Here is a 15,534-nt window from a genome sequence, read left to right as displayed (position 1 = left end):
ATATTAGATATATTTAAATGTGTTTGTGTTTATCCCCAATGAGCAAGTCTGAGGTGACTCGGGTGACTGTGGGGAGAAAAAAAAACTCCCTTAAATGGTAAAGGAAGAAACCTTGAGAGGAACCAGACTCAAAGGGGAACCTCCTTTTTTTTGGGTGACATCCTCATCCTCCTCATCCTCATCCACCTCATCCTCATCAGGATGTGATTATAAATATACAGTCTGACAAATGTATTAATGAGGAGACTGTTGTCCCCAAAGACCACATGGAGTTGGCATCTCCTCTTTAGCATAGCAGAGTCTAGAGTCTATTAGATAATCATCCTGATCAACAACTCACCATAATTATATTCACTGCTTCATATCATAAGTACTACATTAAATCATCTGTATATATTACACACACTACTGCTGCTATATATTGCACAAAAATCATATTGCACAATATTGTTATTTGCCCTCCCACACTTTATGTACCTTACTGATCATATTCCATATCCATATTTTATATATTTTATTCATTCTATATCCATATTTTATACTCATTCTGTCTATATTGTATCTCATCGTCTGCATTGTTTTCTTGTATAGTATTGTGTTATTTATGTCTGTACCTTTGAGAGTCACAAACTGCTGGAACTAAATTCCTTGTGTGTGTGAACACACTTGGCCAATAAATCTGATTTTGATTCTGATTCTGATAAGCGTTGTAATGGCGCTGGGGAATGAAGGGGTTAACACGTGATGCTCGTGAGGCAGGCAGCTGTAGCTCCTCCTCTGCAGTTCTCTAATGACGTGGCAGCGCCCCTTCAGCCATGTTTGATACGTCAGCGCGTTAGTACAGTCCGGCCGAGCCGAGCGCCTCAGACAAACCGCTTCTAGGTAAGTTCACTACTTAATATAATAAACATCGCTTCAGTGTAGTCCATGGACGTTGACTAAGTCTAATTTAGTCCCTAATGATACATGTTGTTATTAGTAAAAGTACTCTGTAGTTATTTATCGGTTCTGTTTCACATAATCCGGTTCTGTCTCGTTAGCCGAAGCTCCTACTGATGTGGCAACATATTTGACGGCGTTTTTGTTACTCAGTACATCTATATTCTTTTTCCTTTATTATTAAATATCAACTTGATGTCGGGCTGCTTTCTAAATGAGATGTTTTATATTGTGTTTAGCTGTGTATCGATGTTAACGTCGATAACGTAGCAAGTTAGCAGCAAGTTAGCAGCGTTGGGGTTTCTAATGAATGACCCGGATTTAAACTACAACTAGGATCCTCAGATTCAGTCTGTTAATATTTACAACGATCGATTTGTCTGATAGTACTGACTGATTTCTGAAAGTCTGTTGGTTTTGTGGATTATAACGTGATTATAACTGTGAAAATCATCTTTTGGAGGTTTAAATATCTAACATGATGTTGCCTCAGAGTTGAAAGTTCTGAAAGTAACCGGAAGTCCAGTTCATGTTATGTGGCAGTGTAGATAAGCGCTCTGTTTTTCAGCACACCTTCATCACACATTAGATTAGGCTTCACATATGTGAATAGCTGCTGTTATGCTGTCATCTATGTGTTTATATATACGTATATGTGTGTGTGTGTGTGTGTGTGTGTGTATATATTTCTAGCTTTAGTGTTATCAGTACTGTTTACAGCTCTATTTATTTTTATGTACACTTTCTTCACAGCACACAGATCCCATAGGGTGCAATGACAACTTTTCCTGAGTTCATTCAGCAGAACGAAGACCGAGATGGTGTACGTTTCAGCTGGAACGTTTGGCCCTCCAGTAGACTAGAGGCCACGCGCATGGTAGTACCTGTGGCCTCTCTCTTTACCCCACTGAAAGAGCGTCCGGATCTCCCACCTATACAATATGAGCCGGTGTTATGTAGCCGTGCCACCTGCCGAGCTGTACTCAATCCGCTATGGTGAGTTAGAAGTTGTCCTCAATAACTACTTAATGAACTACTATGTCACGTTGAAACCTGTTCACCAGATACTGGTTGCCTTTAAACATTCATAAGGTTTCCTGATATGGACAAATAAAAGTGCCACGGATTCACCCTGTACCATGTATCATGTATCATCACATACCAGAGACACAGAGTAACATAAACTCTCATATGACACTGCATTGTCTGTGTTAAAAATGCTATAATTATACAGGCAGTCTTGTGGTACATAATACATTGTAAGACAAATAGTAATAATAAAAGCTGCAGTTTTGCTTTTTCTAACCAAAAAACAATGAATATCAGCATTGATCATATAATATAGTTCATTGGAAGGCAAGATGCTAATGTTCAACCCTAAAAAAAAAGTTTAGCAAGAGGAATACATTTCTAATATACATTGTTATTGCTTTATTTTTTATATTTATATATATATATATATATATATATATAACAATGTATATTATAACAATGTATATTGTAAACAATATATAATATTGTATTATTCAAATACAATAATTCATTTTTTTAAAAATGTCTTCTCTCTCACTTAGCCAAGTGGATTACAGAGCAAAACTGTGGGCCTGCAATTTCTGTTATCAAAGAAACCAGGTAAGGGCTTTGATAATGAGCAGTTATTGAATAGTTGGTTTAAATTTGGGAGGCAGCTGTTGATCAACTTGACATTTTTAATGTAAATGCTTTCTAGTTTCCGCCAACCTATGCTGGAATATCAGAGGTGAACCAACCAGCTGAATTGCTTCCGCAGTTCTCCACCATTGAATATGTAGTCCAGGTAAATTTGTCTTCTTGACACATAACTAATGCATTTATTCATTTAAAAGCAGGCATGTGTTTAACCAGGTTGGGGTGTCTGATAGAACTACTATCTTTTGCTAGATTTAACTATTCATGATCATGATTTTGTAATCATGGACAGTTAATTTCATTGTGGATGAATTGCGTACGAAAAAATGTCTCTTAAGTAAACAGTGCCTGGCAACTTTGTTTATATTTTGGATGTCAATAAATTTCTAACATACCATGCATATCACAAGGCTAGTGGTGACGACTCCTGTGCGCTGCCTTTTCTAAATTATTTTCAGACTGACGTGTCTACTGGGGTCATTTGCTTTTTAAATAGCAACATTAGGAGGCTTTACTCCTATTGTCATGCTACTTTGTACAAACGTTATTTGCGTCACTGGCGAGCCACACCTTACCACATGGCAGAGCTGACAGCCCTTTTATTGGCATACATTTTAGACTTTCACTACTAACATTCTTTTACTACTGTATGATTGTCTCTTGTATTTTAGACAAACACAATGTTGTTTTGACAGCATGTGAGTTAAATAAGCTTAGCTCCCTGAATAGGTTGACGTCCCTGACATCGCATGATGCCAACCCTCAAAATAGGAAATTGTTTGTGAAAATATTTTCATACTGTTTCATATCAATGAATTAGATCCTTAACTTTGGGTTTAACAGCCATTTCACACAGAATATGATTTAGGTGTACAAGAAAAGATGTAAGGCATAAATTCTGAAAGCCTTTAAATAGAATTTAGCCACATTTCCCAATCTTGTATTCATAGAGAGGTCCTCAGATGCCCCTGAACTTTCTGTATGTGGTTGACACGTGTATGGAAGATGAGGACTTGCAGGCTCTGAAGGAATCTCTACAGATGTCTCTGAGTCTGCTGCCCCCCACAGCCTTAGTGGGTCTCATCACATTCGGACGGATGGTGCAGGTGCATGAGCTGGGCTGTGAGGGCATCTCCAAAAGCTATGTTTTCAGAGGAACCAAAGACCTCAGTGCCAAACAGCTACAGGTAAATGCTTCTACTATTTTTATATTAGTTTTTTTAATATTAGTTTTAGAAATGTATCTCAATTTATTCTTACTTATAGAGTATTTATTGTATCTTAATTCATCTAAACCACTAACTCTATCACTGAATACCAGTTTCAGAATACCTGGACTGGAGAATAGAAACTCTGGAATATTATTTAATCAACAATACAGGTCATCAGTTTTAGATTTAGGGTTTAGAGATCTCTGGTGGAATGGTTTTCTGAATCATATTGTGTGCAGGAGATGCTTGGTCTGAGCAAACAAACTGCATCTCAAGCTGGCCGTGGACCTCAACAACCTCAGGCTCCAACTTCTAACAGGTATCAAATTTGTGATGGGGTGGAAAATATTCATTATTTTATCTAAGTGTCACATAAATCAAGGAATCATTTTGGGGTTGTGTAGATGTATGGTGTAAAATTACATATAGCTGTTTTGCTCAGATTCTTACAGCCAGTGCAGAATATTGACATGAACTTGACTGATCTTCTGGGAGAGCTGCAGAAAGACCCCTGGCCTGTCACCCAGGGTAAACGGCCCCTCAGATCATTAGGAGTAGCGCTATCTATTGCTGTTGGACTGTTAGAGGTAAGTGTCATTCTGTAGCATGTAATTGTGGCTGTTTGTGCTATTCACATCATCTAGGGTATAATAATAGGGTGATGGCTGTATTGTAATATATTGTCACAATATACATTATCGTGTGTGTGTGTACAGTATGTATATAAACTGACAGAACCAGCTGATGTGTTGAAAAGCTTACATTCGATTATAGATAAGCTTTAATTTGTCACACATACATTGTAGTATAGTGGTAATATTTTTTTAACTGGGGTCAGAGTGCAGGGTCAGCCATGAGACAACACCTTGAAATATTTTCAAACACCAGAATCTTGAACAATCCTTGGAGTTTAGAGGCATGTGTTTGAAATTGACCATGATTAATGTTAAATATTTAAATGTCAAATTATTCATTATAATTAACTGTTTTTGACATCTGTATGTATGACTACTTTTTTTTTTGTTAACTTTTATCTTGTTATAGTGCACCTTCCCCAATACAGGGGCTCGAATAATGACCTTTATTGGTGGCCCAGCCACCCAGGGCCCAGGCATGGTGGTTGGAGATGAGCTGAAGACACCAATTCGCTCCTGGCATGACATAGAGAAGGACAATGCAAAATTCATGAAAAAAGCCACAAAAGTGAGTTACCTTTATCAGCATTTGGGAACGACAAAGAGCTGTAGCTTTGTTGTCATTTGAAAGATATTAGCCTTGTTGGTGTAGACAAAATTCTGACTCTCCTGTGGATGACACGGAAATGAGAGCTTAACATGCCGTTATATCCATGTAGCACTATGAAGCCTTGGCAAACCGAGCATCAGCCAATGGTCACATCATTGACATTTATGCCTGTGCCCTGGACCAGACAGGATTGGCAGAGATGAAATGTTGCACTAACTACACAGGGTGAGAGTACAGCATATAACTTTTATGATTGGACTGAATGTCTGTTATAACGTGCAGTAATTTGGTGAAATTTTACAGAGGTTTTAAATTTTCCAAATGAAATTTGTCACAGTTACCTATATTACAAATGGTCATGATGTGAATTTAATCCCTAAAATCTACTTGGTCATGAAGTGCTTCATGGTGTTATGTGTGTTTTATGAAAATGTATGAATCATTCTTTTGATGCAGGGGTTATATGGTGATGGCAGACTCCTTCAACACCTCACTGTTCAAGCAAACCTTCCAGAGGGTTTTCAATAAGGATGTGCAAGGATCTTTTAAAATGGCCTTTGCAGGATCTCTAGAAATTAAGGTAGTTAATCATTTAAAAATTTTTTCCATATCTTATAGACATCATCAGCGTGCCTAACAAACATTCGTATTCCAGACATCAAGAGAAATTAAGATATCCGGAGCAATTGGACCATGTGTCTCTCTGAACGCCAAGGGACCTTGTGTGTCAGAAAATGTGAGTTGGAATTTAGTCTCGTGTGTGTGTGTGTGTGTGTGTGTGTGTGTGTGTGTGTGTTTATTATGTATACACACAATATATATAAATAATGATATTTTTTGTGTGTGTGTGAAATCATTTCTGACCTCTGGTCACTTATTTCAGGAAATAGGAACAGGTGGTACCTGTCAGTGGAAGATCTGTGGTTTGGACCCCAACACAACGCTGGCAGTTTACTTTGAAGTTGTCAATCAGGTAACATTCTTATTTTCCTTCAAGTTGACATTAAGAAATGACAGCGTACTCATGATAAGTTGGAGTCAGAACTACATCTGTAATTAGATGCCTCCGAGTACATGTGTAAAATGAGATGCTATGAGAAATTTGAAGACAGCGTGGTAATTTGTCATTACATGTGTTGGGTTCGTCCACAAGAGGGCAGATCTGATCAAGGAACAATATTTGCTCGAGATTCACTTTGAAATTGACTCATTTGATATTCATATTTATTGTTTTGCAATATAGTAAGTCTACAAAATCATGCATCCCAGAGTCTACTTTTTATGACCACAAAACCAAAAAAGTCTTCCTTTTGTATTTCAGTACAGTGTGGCACCATAGTAATTCTTTGAAAATCGTATAAAACTGTTTAGGTTTGATGATAATGTGCCAATCCACATACAGTCATTACATCATTTCATTCAGGTGGTACATCTTTCTATCTTTCGAGCTTCCAGTTAGCATTAATTCTTGCTCAAAATATATTTATACTTTTATATATACAGCCCCCCACCCCTCTCTCTCTCTCTCTCTCTCTCTCTCTCTCTCTCTCTCTCTCTCTCTCTCTCTCTCTCTCTCTCTATCTATCTATCTATCTATCTATCTATCTATCTGTAGATTTTATATACAAATTAAAAAAGTCATTTTGAACAGTCAAATCAAAAGCTCTTTCAATTCATTTGAACACACAACACCTTAAATTAAAATACAATTTTAAATAAATTATAATAAATATAGTCAAATCAAAAGCTTCATGTTTGTTTTGGAGAAGCACATTTCTCTTGGTACAATTTTCAGAAGTTACTGTTCATATTATAGCTCAGGCAATTAAATCTGCATGTTTGTGCTTGACATCTCAAAAGCCCAGTTAGTTTCTGTGCTTCCCATGAAAAGGTGTTAATTTATTTATTTTCTGCAGCACATTGTTTGTATGGTCTTGCATTCATACAGCAGCCAGAGGTAAGAAAAGCATGCTCAGCTCCCTTTGGGCTCATTTGCATGGTCAGTGTGTGCTTTTTGTAGTACTTGAGGTGCACTGGACACTGAGGAGGGACAGTTGTGACTCTCTCTGCTCTCTCTGTACATTTCTGTACTTCTGGAGATGGAGTTCTTCTGTCCACGCCGGCGTATTCTGTTTACACTCCTGCGCAGAGCGACTTTGTACCTCCTAAAAGGAACAAAGTCACGATTAACCACCCACATATTTATTCAGACGTCTGTCATTAAAGAATGTTAAGCAGCGTCTTTGTGTAACTTTTTTTATATTTGGCTATAATTGACTAAGCCTGTGCACAGTAATGGTTCAGTGACCCCTGGTTAAGTTTATTTTCTAGCTAATTTCACACAGTTCATAGCAAGGCAGTAGCACGACCAGACATGATTGAACTTGTCAAGCAAAGTGATAACCTACATTATCACATATGAACCTAGCATAAATGAGACATTCTAGAAAAGCCACTGAAAAGCAAAAACATGGCCTTCACCCCACTGAAGTCTTCATTAACCCACCCACACTGTTATATTACAGACAAAATTAAATGATCTGTTACCAGATCAGGTTTAAGTGATTCTATTGCTTACGTCTGGGACATAGAGCTGGTCCACGGGTTGAGCGTGGAGGTGAAGAGCATGAGCCAGGTGGCTATAGCAGAGGCGGGTTGAGGGCTCTCGCTTCCTGTCAGAGTCTCATGGAAGCAGATGGTGATGTACGGCAGCCAGCAAATGAGCAGACACACTATTGATATACACAGATCATGTGACTCAGTTAATCATTAAGGTTGTTTATTACCATTGAGGCAATGATCAATCTCCACCAATAAGTAATCATTTTCCCTTAATCGTGTCTTGGCTCTTGTGCAACTTACCTGTGGTTGTCACCATGACAATGGAGCTCTTGAAATAATTATTGGCAGGAACATAAAAACAATGGTGTTCGTTGCAAACAAATGTCCCTCGTCGTACTTGATTCCTGGCTATGTACACAATGTAGCCGTACATGCAGCACATTGCTAGAATGGGCAGGATGATTCCCACTACTATGAAGAACATATTAAAGCCAGTGTTGGCAGGCTCAAAGCTGGGAGCACAGAGAAACCTGCTGCTGCTGTAGCTGTAATTTCCAAAGCCCAGCAATGGCAGAGAGGCGTTCAAGAGTGAATAAATCCAAATGATGGTGAGGATCACTCTGGTTCTCCGGGCATTGAAGATTCGTGGATATTTAAGAGGAAAGCAGATCTCTGTGAACTTGTCAATGGTAGCCCAGGTAAGTGAGTGGACTGATGCCAACTGGAGCAGCAGGAAAAGAAAAGCACTGCCTTGGCACAGAGCACTTGAGCTGGCATATCCCTGTGGCTGGAACAGGCTGTTATGGGCTCCGAACGGGATGGTGGAGAGGCCAAGTGCCAGATCACTCAGGCTGAAACTGAGCGTCAGGGTCCATGTCTCAGTCTGCAGGTTCCTGTCAGACAGCAGCAGGAGCAGTAGTACGGTGTTCCCACACACTGAGCACAAACTGGAACAAATCATCAGTCCTGCATATGCCACCTCTATCCACTGCATTCTGCTAAAATAGAAGTGACTCCCTCTTGTTGAATTCACATAGATGTCTGAAAAGCTCAGATGCACAGCAGTGAATCCCAGCCATTGTCTTCAACATCTCCAAACAATCAAATTATCCCATACAGCGTCAAAGCTCCAGAGAGTGATTCTGGCTTTTATGCAGGTGTGGACTTCATGCTGTGCCTCATGATTGGATGATCCAATGCAGTCATTAATGTTCTCAGCATGCTAATCTCTGGGGAGTGTCAGCTTAGCCTTCCTTCTCTACCTGTTGTCTCGATCACTGCAAACAAACCCACTTTACCTGGCAAAATTATGTGAACAACACCAAGTTTTCAACATTTAAAGAAGACTGCTTCAGTGGACACAGGCTGTTACAAGTGATTGGAGTTAGGTTGTTCTGTAAACAAGAAGCTCCAGATTTAATATCCTCTTTCTGCTGTATCTACTGACTGGCAAGTTTATGAGCCTTCCTGCACACAAGTGTTGTTAAGGTAATTGGCAATAATCATGACTCTAAAGCGGTTTAAGATGTAATTTCTGTTTGTTGGCTAATCATCAACAGCACACTAAAACATTGGCAGTGTTGCGGTACCAGTACAGTGGAGTAATCGAGACATTGGGAGTTTGCCATGTATTTAATCTAAACTTTGCTTCTAGCATTGCTGAGAGTAGGCCTCCAGATTACTGCCACTGATTTGTTTTTCTATGTTGAGTGTCATGCTAATAGCAGTGAAGGGATAAGTGAGTCAGTGATCAAAAAGAAGTTGCCATGTGCCTTTTTATATTTACATCCGTCCTTTGTTGTGGGGTCACCATGGAGTGATTTATTTAAACCAGTTATATGATATTTAGCGTATTGACTACTAATGTAATGTAGTCAATTTGCAGTATAACATGACCTGATTGTTTTGTATGTATGAATAGGCTATACTGTAGATCACACCTGGTAACAAGGTCATGTTGTTGAATGGGTTGTTTGAAAAAGTGTTTTTATCTTGTTTTGCAGCACAATGCTCCAATCCCCCAGGGAGGTCGAGGTGCCATACAGTACATGACGCAATACCAGCACTCCAGTGGGCAGAGACGCATCAGAGTCACCACTGTCGCCAGGAAGTTAGTTCCTTTTTCTTAGTTGTGGTTGCAAAGGGGCGGAAAGTTTCCGGTAAATTTCCGGAAACTTTCCACAAGAACTTAATCTGGGGAATTTTGGAAATATTCCAAATTGGAAACTTTAACAGAATTTATGGAAATTTACAGGAATTATTTGGAAATATATTGAAATGCATATAAACTATATCATATACAAACATAAATAAACATTTTTTTTGGTCATAAGCAGACATGCATGCAAGGTAATACAAATTTAAAAAATGAGGTCTTGACTGATTTAATTGTAAGTAGAACTTTAATTGATTCTTTCATTGAGTAACACAAAAGCATAATAAACATTATGCTTGTAATAAACATCATAAACTTAATAATTGTAATAAACATATTTCCCTATGATTGCTGTAAAATGAAAGCATCCCTTGCCCTTCTAAAAAAGTCCCAATCAAAACATTTTTTCTCAAGCTTATTAGAACCCCCACCCCTCCACCCCTTAAGTGTTATATGAAGGATTTCTTTTTAAATTCACGGGGGAGTCTTTGTGAGGGAGGGTCATCAAATTATCTGTGCATGTGGTAACACTACTAATTTACTGCTTATTAAGAGTTATTAAGGTAGTTATTAAGTTTAGGTATTGGGTACAATTAAGAATGTAGTATAAGGTAATGCAGAATAAGTCATTAATATGTGCTTAATAAGTATGAATAAATAGCCAATATTCTATTAATATTCATGCTAATAAGCAACTAGTTAAATGACCCTAAAATAAAGTGTTACTGTGCATGTTATGGAAGAATGCAAGTACATGCAGTACGTGTGGCCTCAATGGCCCTCCAGTAAGCAGTGTGCAGTGACCGAGGAATGCAGGGTACAAATTCAACTTAAATGGCATTAAATCTTGCTGTTTTAAACAAAATTATGCTGCAAGATTTTTTTCCACTACATTTAAGTTCATTGTTATAGGCAACTCTGCATTTTTTTAAAAAAAAATTCCCGGTTTATTTCCATACATTTCTGTTAATTCCCATGGAAAGTTTCCAGCCTTGAAAATTCCCAGAATTTTGCAACCCCATTCTTAGTATTTGTTAATTTCAGGCAGTTAAGCTACAGATATAGTAAACCGAGGTTATTCTTTGCCACTGTTGCTTAGTTTGTTAGTTTTACTTTTAGCAGTAGGGTATTGCAGCTCTGAAAGGTATCTTGGGACAAAGGGCTTGTGATCATTGATCTTCCTGTCTCAGCATCCACATTTATTTACTTATTAAATGTTTAGACCCTTGTATGTAACTCAGTGTGGCTTATATTGATAAGTGTACAAAGGTCAATGATGTGATTTCTCCTTGTCTTTCTCAGCTGGGCGGATGCTCAGACGCAGATTCAGAACATTTCTGCGTCATTTGATCAGGAGGCTTCTGCCATCCTTATGGCCCGCCTGGCTGTCTGTAGAGCTGAATCAGAAGAGGGACCAGATGTCCTGCGCTGGCTGGATCGGCAACTTATCCGTCTGGTGAGAAGAGTCAAATTAGACAGCCCATGAATCAGAAAACTTCAAAAGAATTAGAAATAGATTTTACTCTTATCCATATTTTTCCCCAGCTATTTTGAAATCCTCTGTTACTGTTTTGTTTCAGTGTCAGAAATTTGGGGATTACCACAAAGATGATCCGACCTCATTTCGTTTCTCTGAGACCTTCTCTTTGTATCCTCAGGTAAGAATGAAACCTCTGACTCTCCCTTTGTGATTTCTAGCCCAGGTCTGGCTTGTGGTCTGCTGACGTTTCATTCTGACATTTCTTTTTTGTATTAACAGTTTATGTTCCATCTGAGGAGGTCTCCATTCCTACAAGTATTCAACAACAGTCCTGATGAGAGCTCCTACTACAGACATCATTTCATGAGACAGGATCTCACTCAGTCGCTCATCATGATTCAGCCAATTCTGTATGCCTACTCCTTCAATGGCCCCCCAGAGGTATTCATGTAGTTATTTATTCTTGTGTGCCTTATACATATTGTGCCTCATACATAATGTAATATACACATAATGTAGTAGCTAAATAAGGGATGGAGTAAATTGGTGATTTAGTCTTTTCTTGCTCTTCTCTTTTGTAGCCACTATAATCCATTACATATTCTAATACGAGGTAGTGCCTCAGATATGCACTGTCATAGTGATCATAAACCTTAATTCCCATGACCCAACAGATTATTGCCTAGTGTTTATCACATCCTAGCAAGCAGGATGTTTTCCATTGCCAAATATGTATTATCTTCTGTGAATTTTCTTATCACTCATTTGGTGTATCTGTGTATAGGTGATTATATCTATTTTAAAAATTTAGTTGGAGATTTTGTTCGTGTGTGTGTGAGAGAGAGAGAGAGAGAGAGAGAGAGAGAGCGCAAGAGCGAGAGAGAGAGATCGGGATAGGGACAGGGAGGGAGAGAGAAAATAATTGCTATCTCTGGTTCCTCTTCCTGCCAAAGTGTATAATTTTCACGGCAGGTTGAGGGATCCACAGTGTTGCACAAGGTTTTAAAACATTGCCAGTAATACTGAGGTGCGTTGTGTGTTTGGCATCTGTCCAGCTGTGGTGTGCATAGCTAGAAGTTAGGAGATGCAATATGGGGCAACACTGTTTTGAAAAATAATGCTGTCAAGATAAATAAAAATGAAATTTTATTGTCTTACTTGGCATATATTAAAAGAACATGCACAAAGCAGCCTACATCTGTACCATGACTATACGAAATAAAAATAAAACCATTTATACTTTGGTAAAATCTTTCGTAGCCGGTGCTGTTGGACAGCAGCAGCATTCTGCCAGACCGAATCCTCCTGATGGACACATTCTTCCAGATCCTCATATACCATGGAGAGGTAAGCACAATCTTTAATTCTGAGTAAATGGTGTATTATATATTACAGCATGTGTGATAATTCACACAAGATTCAGTATATTGCCAAAAGTTTTGGGACACCCCTTCAAATCATTAAATTCAGGCTTTCCAATCACTTCCATGGCCACGTATAAAATTAAGCACCTAACAAACTGTTTTTACAAACATTTGTAAAATAATGGGTCGCTCTCAGGAGCTCAGTGAATTCAAGCATGTTACTTGTGTGTAAAACTCAGCCACAAAGTGGTAGGCCACGTAAAATCAGTGGGGTCAGTGCAGAAGTTGCCAGCTTTCTACAGAGTCGGTAGCTACAGACCTCTAAACTTTGTGTGGACCTCAGATTAGCTCAAGAACAGTGCAAATAGAGCTTCATAATAGATAATAGCTTCATAACAGTGCAAATAGAGCTTCATTCTTTAATGGGTTTCCATGACTGAGCAGCTGGATCCAAGCCTTGCATTACCAAGTGAAATGCAAAGTGTCAAATGCAGTGGTGTACAGCACACTGCCACTGAACTCTAGTCTCTGGAGTGAGGAATCATGCTTCTCTGTCTGTAATCCGATGGACGAGTCTGGGTTTTGCAGTTACCTTGGGAAAGCCATACCGGAAGAGTTGAAGCTGTTATAGCTGCAAAGGGTGGGCCAAGTCCATATTGAACCGTACAGATTTTTGGCAATATAGTGTATTTATTTGCTAATCTAACTGTTTCTACTTTAACTACTAAAGAAACCTAAAATCTTAAGAAATTCTGATCATAATCAAAGCTACATTGTGTGTTACTTAAAAGTACTACATATAACAGTGTTTTCTTTTTCCATGCAGACAGTGGCTCAGTGGAGGAAAGCTGGTTACCAGGACATGCCCGAGTACGAGAACTTCCGGCACCTCTTACAAGCTCCAGTAGACGATGCTCAGGAGATCTTGCACACACGCTTCCCCATGCCTCGTTACATTGACACTGAACATGGAGGCAGCCAGGTAAAGAAGTGTAGTCATCTTCTCTTTTGTAAATTAAGTGGTTCCCACTACTAGGAACATACATGCAACCGTATACGAATTAAAAGGCAATTTTCTTATGCCGATAAAGCTCAAGCATGACCTGAATATTGATGATGGCTCTATAGAACTAGTTCTGTAGGAGTTTATAGTGAGTTTGTAATTGTAAAGATCATCTTAATGGTTCCTTTTAATCAGTCGAGAATGTAACAGATCAGTCACTGTCCTACACTGTTCTATAGTACTGCCCTTGTTTATTGTACTCCAGGGCTCAAATTGAAATCATGGACCATGGAATCAAAACCTGCAGCACAATGCTTTTTTGTTTGTTTGCTTTATAATAGTTTTTTTCCCCCCATCAGGCACGGTTCTTACTGTCTAAAGTCAATCCCTCTCAGACCCATAACAACATGTATGCCTGGGGCCAGGTAAGTCACAATGTGAGTTTTTCCAAAGTAGGGTTATGTATACTATCATACAACTTGTAGGGTGAATATATTTGTAGTAAGTTTAATATTGTTCCTAGTGCATAAGAATACACATGTAACTTAAATATTTAGTGACATTGCTTGCTTTTTTTCTTTACATTTTTGCCTTTAGTGTAATAATTAAATAATTGTTCTTAATCTGTATTTAAAGCTTACATAAAGGTTAAACTGGCAATGTTACGTAATTAATACACACGTGTATGCACTTTTTATATTTGAACCATGCAAAAAAAATTTGTGTGTTTTAATTAATTGCTCATTACTTGAGTGCCTTTTTTGCTTCTTCATAAATAAATACTTACTTTTCTGTTTGCAGGAGTCTGGTGCGCCCATTCTAACAGATGACGTGAGCTTGCAGGTGTTTATGGATCACCTGAAGAAGCTGGCAGTATCCAGTGCTGCCTAAGAGCTTTCTCACACACATGCACCAACGATCACTTCTATGTCAGCCAAGTAACATCTGTGGGAGTTTTCTTAATCTGACTTTTAATGTGTTTTATGTTGTAAACACAAACAGTGCACAAATTAAATTCTCCTTACACTTCTAATTTAACAAATAACTGGTTTAGTAATTAACACATCAGTTGAATCCACTGTGTTTGGATTCGTGAATGGTTCAGACTATAAAGTAAATTGAAGCGGCTTTCCAGGCTTGGTGTAAAGAAACCCTGCTCAATTATAACAGGGCCTTTGTCCAGTTATGAATGATAAACTCCCCTGCAGTGGAATTATTATAGCAGATGCATTTCTTTATCAAAAATCTACCAAGGTACAGAGAATCAGAGTCACTGTAGCTTATTCTACAAGAGTGTGTTGTGTCAAGTCTTCAATTTCATGTAGTGCAGAAATTAAAAGTTTTGGCTGTTAAATCTCTGGCTTGTGGTGTATGGAGACAGCCTTTTTGTGATGTTCTGCTATTTATGCTTGTTATTCATAATATCCTACAATTATTTACTGGATTTCTAATAAAACTGTCCTGTCACACTTGCTCTTTAGTCTAAATTAATAAAAAAAACTATATGTGGAAACAGCAGGAACAAAACAATCTTGCTTCTTTGCTTTCCCCACAAACACACACACGTACCCCTATACACATACTCAACTGTATAATAGCTATTAGTTTTGAGCCTAGGGTCATATCCTCACATGTATATTTGTACCAAAAAGATTGAATTTTCCTTCTTTCCTGGGTTTATCAGAGCTGGTATTTAATGTATTTTCTGTAAGTTATTTCAATGCAGTCATTTATTTTATTGTAAACATTTCAGGATTCTCACCCTACTTGAGTCTACATGTTGGATATTTTTTAAACACACCATTACATCATTGATTCTCAAGATATATACTTTGGTTTAAGAAAAAGCTGTTGAATAGCTAAGCATATAGTGTTGTGCAATTAATTTAGGCATCAATCTAGGTTTA

At 38.2% G+C, this 15,534-nt stretch overlaps 2 protein-coding genes across 3 annotated transcripts; one reads left to right on the top strand and one right to left on the bottom strand.

The window, feature by feature from the left end:
- The first annotated feature begins 764 nt into the window (after positions 1–764).
- Positions 765–15,099, top strand: sec23a (Sec23 homolog A, coat complex II component). 2 transcript variants are annotated; one of them, XM_060879659.1, is made up of 20 exons: positions 765–882; positions 1,693–1,935; positions 2,514–2,571; positions 2,669–2,755; positions 3,558–3,794; positions 4,058–4,137; positions 4,261–4,405; positions 4,863–5,021; positions 5,173–5,288; positions 5,520–5,643; positions 5,719–5,799; positions 5,947–6,036; positions 9,629–9,735; positions 11,083–11,236; positions 11,361–11,438; positions 11,540–11,701; positions 12,521–12,607; positions 13,451–13,606; positions 13,987–14,052; positions 14,429–15,099. In XM_060879659.1, the coding sequence occupies exons 2-20, from the start codon at positions 1,715–1,717 to the stop codon at positions 14,516–14,518; spliced, it is 2,298 nt and encodes a 765-aa protein (XP_060735642.1). In that variant the 5' UTR covers positions 765–882; positions 1,693–1,714; the 3' UTR covers positions 14,519–15,099. The 2 variants fall into 2 exon arrangements, with proteins under 2 accessions (XP_060735642.1, XP_060735640.1); XM_060879657.1 differs by having other exon boundaries at positions 13,987–14,064.
- Positions 6,316–8,690, bottom strand: LOC132852438 (adenosine receptor A3). The gene is made up of 3 exons (XM_060879660.1): positions 7,926–8,690; positions 7,642–7,795; positions 6,316–7,228 (listed from the first exon to the last, which is right to left on the bottom strand). The coding sequence occupies exons 1-3, from the start codon at positions 8,617–8,619 to the stop codon at positions 7,036–7,038; spliced, it is 1,041 nt and encodes a 346-aa protein (XP_060735643.1). The 5' UTR covers positions 8,620–8,690; the 3' UTR covers positions 6,316–7,035.
- Positions 15,100–15,534: the final 435 nt, after the last annotated feature.

This window comes from Tachysurus vachellii, chromosome 10 (assembly GCF_030014155.1).
Source record: "Tachysurus vachellii isolate PV-2020 chromosome 10, HZAU_Pvac_v1, whole genome shotgun sequence".
NCBI classification, from domain to species: Eukaryota; Metazoa; Chordata; class Actinopteri; order Siluriformes; family Bagridae; genus Tachysurus; species Tachysurus vachellii.
The sequence above is the reverse complement of the archived record's forward strand: the minus strand, read 5'-3'. Positions and strand labels throughout refer to the sequence as shown.

What these genes read in the sequence shown, in the direction of transcription:
- sec23a (XM_060879657.1), top strand. Translation starts at nt 1,715, where the DNA reads ATGACAACTTTTCCTGAGTTCATTCAGCAGAACGAAGACCGAGATGGT. An exon ending in CCTTCTCTTTGTATCCTCAG is followed by an intron (nt 11,439 to 11,539) that starts GTAAGAATGAAA and finishes TTGTATTAACAG; the next exon opens with TTTATGTTCCATCTGAGGAG. An exon ending in TCCTCATATACCATGGAGAG is followed by an intron (nt 12,608 to 13,450) that starts GTAAGCACAATC and finishes TTTTCCATGCAG; the next exon opens with ACAGTGGCTCAGTGGAGGAA.
- LOC132852438 (XM_060879660.1), bottom strand. Translation starts at nt 8,619, where the DNA reads ATGCAGTGGATAGAGGTGGCATATGCAGGACTGATGATTTGTTCCAGT. An exon ending in TGTCATGGTGACAACCACAG is followed by an intron (nt 7,796 to 7,925) that starts GTAAGTTGCACA and finishes GTATATCAATAG; the next exon opens with TGTGTCTGCTCATTTGCTGG. An exon ending in ACCAGCTCTATGTCCCAGAC is followed by an intron (nt 7,229 to 7,641) that starts GTAAGCAATAGA and finishes TGTTCCTTTTAG; the next exon opens with GAGGTACAAAGTCGCTCTGC.